This window comes from Poecilia reticulata, linkage group LG8 (assembly GCF_000633615.1).
Source record: "Poecilia reticulata strain Guanapo linkage group LG8, Guppy_female_1.0+MT, whole genome shotgun sequence".
NCBI lineage: Eukaryota > Metazoa > Chordata > Actinopteri > Cyprinodontiformes > Poeciliidae > Poecilia > Poecilia reticulata.
This window is the reverse complement of record NC_024338.1, coordinates 6,005,434-6,014,101: the sequence shown is the minus strand read 5'-3', so window position 1 is coordinate 6,014,101 and position 8,668 is coordinate 6,005,434. Positions and strand designations below refer to the sequence as shown.

Here is an 8,668-nt window from a genome sequence, read left to right as displayed (position 1 = left end):
TTTTTTGCCATGCCGGTGCGCCGTGGCAACGCTAAAGGGAATATCATTGCTGCCCTCTGCTGATTGCCTTGAGACATTTTCTTCTTCACCTTCAAGGTTAGGGTGGAATGCAATCTGGAGTTTCCTGTTTGAGAGTCAATACTGTTTAAAGACCAACAAGAAAAAAAAAAAAAAAAACGGATCAGATTTGTGTGGGAGTTTGCAAAAAAAAAAATGTGATAGTTTGAGAAACTTTCCCAGTAGTCATTGTTCACACCATCCACACAAACTCTCCTCCAGCTGGTGAAAATCAATGTCTTCTGTTCTGAGGGTCTGTAACCGGGACGGTTGAGTAACAACAGACACTCATTTCTGTCTTTGTCTGGTTGACAGTCGGCCCGCATCGCCTCCTGCAGAGACTGTAAACCTGCCAAGTGTGCAACCTCTCCTCACTTCCTGCGCCCCTCAGCACTTGTCAGCCTAAATCTTTACCTTTACGCAGCATCAGAGACTCTTGTGGCTCTTTCTTTCGGGGTCGCTGAGGCCTATCGAAAGGGGTCAGAAGGCGAGGCTGAATAGAAACACGATCCCGCAGCACAGAATATGTCAAATCCGTTTATTGTTTTTAAATATGAAAACGCACAGAAAACACAGTGGAGACTGGAACAAATGGTAACAAAGGAATGGGTTAAAAAAAACAACAACCCACAAACAAAAACTTTACAAGTTGCGGCGTTTGTCCTGAAGCGAATGTTTTAACGCGTAACAAGTCGGGACAAACYTGAATACAAATGTTTCAGAAAGCTTCCGGGACGTGTGAGGAGTTGTGTTTTGCTTTCTACTAGTTAATGATTTAATCTCATGGTGCATTCACTGTTTGTGTCTGATTGTGCTTTACAGGCCTTTAATAGAATGATAAATAAAACCGCCTCAATTACTTAATCTTCCATCGGCAGTGTCAGGCGTGAAGCCGTCATTGACTTCCTTTCCATTGACCTTATAATTGCGCAGATTGAAATTCTGAAAATAAATTTGCTTAAAGAAAACAAGCCAATTTAGGAAGAAGAAAAAAAGCTAACAACAGGAAGTGGTAGGAGGATGATGTTTTTGAATGACTTGTTGCTCAAACAAACTGATCCATGTGTGATTTCAACTGCGTTTCTTATTTAATGGAAACGACGCAATTGCAAAATTGTGTTCTTTCGACATTAGCAGAATATCGACAGAGTTTTGCTTGCATTTGTAATGGAAATACGGCTCGTTTTGTGATATGTGTGTGTTTTGTTTGCTRTCACAGTGTTTTACTTTGCATACACAGACAGATAAGACTCACATTTATGAGCAATGGAGACGGGACGTTAGATCACAGCAAGTTGTTGTTAAACAGCAGATAATACGAGTGTTTAAAAGACGTAATATATCAGACTCTGGGTCAGTTCACCATCTCACCACTTCATAGCCATACTGTAGCACATGTGGTCATTATGTCCCACCCCTACCATTTCATACCCATAAAAAAAACAATTGGTACTCAGTTAATTCAAGAAAGTTAGATAATTTTGTCTGTAGTTTCATAAATTATGAAAAGAAAGTCATAAAATGCTCAAATTCCACATCTAATTTACTTTATTTAACTTTATATTATGTCCTGAATTTAGGCAAAACAATCCTAAGCAACCTTCTGATGATAGATAACCTCATTTTCTTTTAGGAAACATCGAGTTAAATGAAAAATAACTTTAAATTGTCGAATCTTGTGCAAAATAACCTTCAGGTGGGTACAAATAAACAAAACATCCTGCTGTAGACGACACCATTTTGTACCTTATTTTCCTTTTTTTTTTCAGGTATGAAATGATCCAAAACACAATGGTACGAAATGGCAGAGAGGCCAAATGACGCAACACTCTGTACATTTGAGAACAACRGAGAACTATTTAAACATGAGTCTCTCTGAATGCCGGGACAAGCCCTGTATTGCTGTTTTTCTCTCCTAAATGTCCTTACAAGTCCGTAAGGACATTTAGACGCACATCGTCTAACCCCYTCTGTCCATCAGTTGATTTTGGACATGAGCTGCTCTGTGAAAAGCTTCTTCAGCTGAGCCACCTCCTCAGAGAGGGAGCTGAGCTGAGATTTCAGGTAAGTGTTCTCATGCTGATACTGGACGTCACTTTGTCTGGGCGTGGGAGGAGAATGGAGGTTACAGCCGGCAGTAGAAGTACCATAATGAAGAGTCTGTTTCTCCTTCCGGCATTCCTCCCCTTCCAGTTGCTGGACCCAGGAGCCGGGACAATGCCCCGCTCCTACTTCGCCTCCGCTCRGCCCTTTCCCGGTCTCCCGAGGGTTGCGTCTTACGCCGCCATTGTCGCAACCGATGTCCAGGCCCTCCCCATTCCCGGGGGTCTTGAAACGTAGCTTGTGTGGAAGGTTTTTCATCGCCTCTGCTGGGTCCGGCTTCCCGACGGCGAGTCCTGCAGGATGGTGGACATCAACTGGTGACTGCTGGAGGTCATAACCCATCTCTTCCACTTGGTGCGGTGAAAACTTCCCATGGTCGCCGAAGCGTTCATCGAAAAAGATGGGGCTGGCCACGCTGGACCCTCCTGGTGTAGAAAACCCAGAGTCCTCTGAGATGTTGCCAGCCTCTCTCGAGCTCCTGGTACCTGACTGGCCTAAGTGGTTGTTGGGATTTGAGCTTTGAGGGCCTCCATCAGTTCTGTGGGGATAATATTGGGGAGTCAGGTTTGGAAGATTGTGTTGAGGAACTCCGGCAAGCGGTAGAATCTGTGTGTTGGACGGATCTTTAATCAAGCCAAAGCGGAACTTCAGAGCCAGGAGCTCCGCCCTAARCCGGGCGTTCTCCTCCAGCAAAGCAAGCACCCGGCTCTCCAGGACCATGTCATTCACYCGCCGCTTCTCTCGWGAACGTTTGGCCGCCTCGTTGTTCTTCCTCCTTTTGTCCCAGTAGCTTTCGTCCTTTTTGTCATGGGGGATGAACTCGCGCTTGCGCCGGGCGGTGGCAGCTGGACTCTCTTTGCGCTTGACTGCAGAGGTGCGACCCAGCAGGGAGCGAGCCAGCAGGTTGCTGGAGGTCAGTATGGACACGGCTTCATCCGTGAAGGACAGAGGACCCTCAGGTCCGCTGGAAGGCGCMGCATCGGGCGAATCCACTGTCTGGAGAACGGGCAACTCCTGCTGGCCCCTCACACCATGGGACTCCTCCTCAAACATCATGCCAGGACCTGACTGGAGAACAGCTGAATGGACTTCACTCAACTCTCAGGGAATTTTATAGCTGGAAAATGCTGCAGCACTGCCACCTARTGGTGAAAGAAGAGAATTGTACTTGTTATGCAAGAGTCATTACAACACAATATTATGTAACCCTATTACATCTCTGGAATCAAATAGGAGCAGCTTGTACCACCAACTTACAAGCTTCATTACCTGTCCAATATGAGGCAACACTCAGACGTAGTCATCACCCAAACTATTTTTTGGAGGAGGGGGAAGGTGGAATTCACACAACCCTTCTCTCCATACAATAAAATTATATATATATATATATATATATATATATATATAGCTTTTTTTATTTTTATTTTTTATTCATGTTTTTTTTTTCTTTGTTTTGTTTTACAGTTGTAATAATCCACATATCATTTCGAGTGTTGAGTGTAAACCAGGTTAATTGTTAATGAACCGTCAATGAACCAGAATCACGTAATTGCTGAGCGGTTTCCGGTCGGTCTGCGCTCATCGTGCCTCTCTGTCCGGTGCTGCTGACCCACATGTCTCAGTAACAGGAACATGCCGATCTGACGTCGCGCCACTTCTAACTATACCTGAACTGTCTGTAAATCTGTTTTCGCGCCTCATCACTGAAATCTGACACATTTCATCCGCAGATTCGCTTCGCTCAAACCGGTTAAAGGGAGAGAAAAAAAGAAACAAAACAAAACAAAAAAAACAATAAAGTAAGGCGTTTCAACTTTTTGAAACAGTCCAGGAAAAAAGAAAATAAAGAAAAATTAAACGCATTTTTTTTTAAACGCTTGGATTTAACGTTTACGAAATGTCAATGAATCATCAAGTTAAAAGTGAAGGTTGTCAAGATGTCAGAGTGATTCAAATGGTGAAAACAAGAAGCGACCTACCTGAGTTTAATATCCAGTCCTCTCGGAATAACGTCCTCTTAAATCGTATAGATTTTTTTCCGCCACTCAGAAGGAAACTGCTTCCTCTTGCCTTCCACCCCGGTTAAATAAAGCGGACTCACTCAGCGCAGTTACTTAATATTATTATTCATCCGCGTGGAGCGCCTCCACTCTGCTCTACTTGGAATGCCGCAGCTCCTATTTGTAACGAGGAGTTCACCTCGGGTCGGAGCCTATCCTCGCCTGAACCAGCCGGACCCTGCGTGCGTGTGTATTTGTGTGTGTGTGTGTGTGTGTGTTTCTGAGTCCGCCTCCATCCCGGACCCCTCGCTCCCCCTCCCCACCCCCCCACTCCTTCCCCATCCGTCCTATCCACGCTCACATATCATACCCCTCATCACCGCCATCATCATGGTCGTCATCCGACCTCAAACGCCACGCCCACTCTGATAATCCTGTCGTAACAGTTAGATAATTTAGCATCTCTCTCTCTCTCTCTCTCTCTCTCTCTCTCTCTCTCTCTCTCTCTCTCTCTCTCTCTCTCTCTCTCTCTCTCTCTCTCCTCTGCAGTCTTAAACTTTTTTGGAGTCTTTCTCAGTCCATCCGACTCGGCAGGTTAGGACTCATCACCCGAAGGAACCAAGTTGGCTAATTTGTTGTCCAAACAGGAGAGTTTGACCCTCAGGGGAAACGTACTGACCAAACGTGGTCGGCAAAAACAGGTGAAATCTGKAACTTCCGGAAAGACGAGGACGTTTTCGGAAGTGACTTGAATAAATGGGAAATGTGACGGTCCACCTGGTTTAGCACATCGTGTGACGCAAGGCCTCCTCTTGCATCAACATTTTATGGTGCAGGAGGTKATTAAAAAGGGTTTATTAGGCCTGACATACTTGGAGCAGCATTCTCCACATTTGTTGACACCCTCTGGTTTTCAAAAGACTTCAAATAAGTGAATCTTTTGTTGCAGTGGAGTAGTCCATGGGGCGCCAAGTGTAAAAATGGAGACCCAGTTTTACACTTTTAGCTGCGGTGGAGCCTGCTGTAAAGCTACGCAGTAAAAAAATGAACCTATTTTTGGTTTATTTGTTCCGTCACCGAGAACGAAAATGTGGGTGATCCTTTTTCAATCATATTTTCACCATGTTATTCGTACATTTAGAAATGCCACTGTTCCAAATTAAATATTTAATCCACAAGCTTATTTAGTTTACAATCTAAACATTTAGCTTTCAAATTTAATATTTGATTAGGAAACTAAATATTTAGCTTGCAAACCAAATATTTAATTCCCAAGCTAATCATTTAGTTTGTAAACTAAATACTTAGCTGCCTAATTAAATGTTTAATTTGAAAGATAATTAAACATTTAAATACTTAAATGTTTAATTAAATACTTAGCTTACAAATTAAACATTTAGTTAAGAAGCCAAATATTTAACTTTCAAAATAAATATTCAATTTAGGTTGCAAACTAAATATTTAGTTCCCAACTAAGTCTGAGATAGATATTTAGTTTATAAACTAAATGGAGGAGCCATATTGTGATGGCTTCCTAAAGGCGGAGCTTCAGTAAGAACATTAGTTTTTAAAGAGACAGAGGCCCAATTTCAGGGCGTTAAATTACAAAGATAAGCTTCTTTTAAGCCACATTTGATACATACATTTTACAGCATTTTTATAATAACTGAAGTTAATATAGTTACTTGATTGTGCTATAAAATGTGGTTGGACAAAACATAAATACTGTCTCTTTAAGAACCTTTAATGTTTTCTTTTTTAATGACACTTGGCTTCTTCCCACTGGAACCTTTTTACTGAATGAGAAATGCTTCCTGCCTGGCCGAGCGATTATTCATAAGCACGTAGTTTTTTTGTATTTATCAATCATTAACTTGTGTGTAATAAAAGTAGAAGTGTCATTTGTAAATGAGCGCATTCAGCACAGATTCACTACTAATATAAAACAAAGTGTGTATTTGTCAGTCGGCTGCGTTTATCTGTTACTCCCTGTGGTTCCGGTGGCTGATCAGTTCAGCACCTTGACCAAACCTCAGTGTTGAAAACAGCTAACTCTGTCTTTTATTTTGAGCGGGAGGACGGCGGCGACACGTGAGTCGGAGCAGGTCGAGAGTTTTGACCGTAAGCCTTAACTGACCTCCCTTTTTTTTTTTTTCTTTCTCCTGCAAACATTTGTGCAGCATCCCTGTGTGTGCAAGAGACAGTGAACTGAAGGGACTTTATTATATCATACATGTAAACGTCCTGAGCAAACAGGCTCAACTTGATACACTTTGAGCCCCTCGGCCCCGGACTGTTTGGTCACCTATGTTTTCTGATAGAGACTGAGGCCACTGCCTACCAGCATAGTGATCCTTCGGCCAGAATCTAATGTGGAATTTTCCACCTAAAATCTGCAGCAAAACTTCAATAACATGGCTTAGTTTAGGTGAATTATCTTGGTTAAGAAAGTACAATAATGAAAATCATTGTGAAAAAAAAAGAGATGATTAAAGGAGTAGTTCTCTTTTTTAAAAAAAAAAAAAATTATTTACATGTATTTGCCATTGTTATTTGGTGTTGGACAAACAGAAGTCAGACATTAGAGGTTAGTTATGATTGGCATTAAAAATACAAAAGCTGTTTATGCAGGTGGTGTAAATGGACTTAAATTTTTATCACAATATTTTGTGAAAATATCATAACAATTAACGTGATGATAAGAAATATTGATGACTTCCTTTTTAGGTCATTTTCCAGTTTCGACTGGATGGCGCTGCAATCGTAGCCCCCCAAAAAAACAAGTACTGCTCCTGAAAAATAATACATTTAAAATTTTTATTACTAGTCATGTAAAGAAGTGATTTGTGTCACTTAACTGCACACAGCTAAGGCATTTAATCATATTTTCAAATTTATTGATATTATTGAAGCACTCATGAACAAAAGAAGAAAAAAAACAGTGGAAAAAATTAAATTGTAAATACTAATAATACTGATAACTTTGGGGATTTTAAACATCATTTTAAACATTATTAATTGGAAGTCAAAATTCTTATAAGAAATGTATCACGATAAATGATAAACGATGCAATAAATGCCCACTCCTTCTAGGGATGTGTTCACTGGCAGAGATTTTACAATCTAAACAGTTTTTTTGTAAAATAATGCCGTTAGTATCTTTTATCTCTGCAGCTGTCATTGTATCACATTTGCACTGTCACCATATAGGATTTTTAAGACGGTGGCTGAAGAGAAATACTGAACCTGTTCAAGTCAGCGGGTTCTCCTGTTGATTTTTTGAAATGTACAAGTAGAATCCTTGTGAATTTGGGAAGCAACAAATTCCATAAAATTCCATTCAGTTCAATTAAATTCTTTTCTGTTCAATTCAGTTCAGTTCCCCAGTTTAGACATAAAGTATACACACACAGTATTGTGAAAGTGTTATTCAATTCAATTGACTTCAATTGAGTTTGGATTGAACTGATTCAATTCAGTTCATAGCAGTCCAGCCCAGTGCAGAACAATTCAACTAATTTACAGTTCAATTGAATAAGCTCAGTTCAGTTCTCCAGTTTAGACATGAAACATAACTTTCTTTTAGTGAAAGTGTCCTGAGCTTTCCTAACTTCATTTACGATTGCAAATAAATAGACGACCACGACTTGTTGTTGGAGACCAATGCTGGAGGCAGCAGCGTAGCAGAGTTGCTGCCTGACGAAGAGGAGGGACCCTAAACCTGGAACATATCGAACCATATTCCCCATTAGCTGAGAACGTGAAATCCTGTAGAGGCGCTGCCTTACTACTCACATCAGCAGTCCTTTATCTGCAGTGCCATAATTTGTGAAACTCGAGTTGTACCTTTAAACTTGAGTAACTGGAACGAGCTGTTCTTGCGTGGCCTGTGCCTGTCTTCAGAAATGATTCACAAATGATAGATTGTGGGACATAGCAGGCATTGCTTCAGGAGCCAGCGGCACTTGTGGATGTCGTAATTCATTGTGTCTGGAAGACTCAAAAATGCTTATTATACTGAAAGGTGAAAGTAAACAAAAAATGTCCGTTGTAGCTGTGAAAAGGAAGGGCTTGTTCACTGAACAAAGTCCAGTTGTGTCCATTAAGCTCTGAGTATTAAACCGGCAATTAGCCCACATGATGTGTAAACGCCTTACTGCAACTTCCAGTTACTGCAGCAGAACCTTCTGACAAAATGATAGAAATCTAACTTTAAATTAGAAAGTTTTACTGCAGGGGATGAAAAAAATGAAGAAGTAATTCTAAAACATACCCCTGCTGTCAGTACTTTGTGCAGCAGCATGACAGCACTTAGTCGGGTGCTTCAATATTTCTCAAGACTGGAGCATTCGGAGAATGATCTTTGACCATTCCTCGTTGCATAATCTCCCGAGATCGTCCAGAGTCCGGGTTCCTCTACTGCTTTTCTCTTCTCCTCGGCTCACCCCGGAGGATTTCTGTTGGTCTGTGTCTGTAGCATTTCTGTTTAGGGTTAGTCATGTTTTGAA

General features: G+C 41.3%; 1 protein-coding gene across 1 annotated transcript; it reads right to left on the bottom strand.

Moving 5' to 3' along the window:
* Nucleotides 1-580: 580 nt before the first annotated feature.
* nfil3-6 (nuclear factor, interleukin 3 regulated, member 6) lies at nt 581-4,431 on the bottom strand. The gene is made up of 2 exons (XM_008415352.2): nt 4,140-4,431; nt 581-3,302 (listed from the first exon to the last, which is right to left on the bottom strand). Exon 2 carries the CDS (start codon nt 3,214-3,216, stop codon nt 2,035-2,037), a length of 1,182 nt encoding a protein of 393 aa, XP_008413574.1. The 5' UTR covers nt 3,217-3,302; nt 4,140-4,431; the 3' UTR covers nt 581-2,034.
* Nucleotides 4,432-8,668: the final 4,237 nt, after the last annotated feature.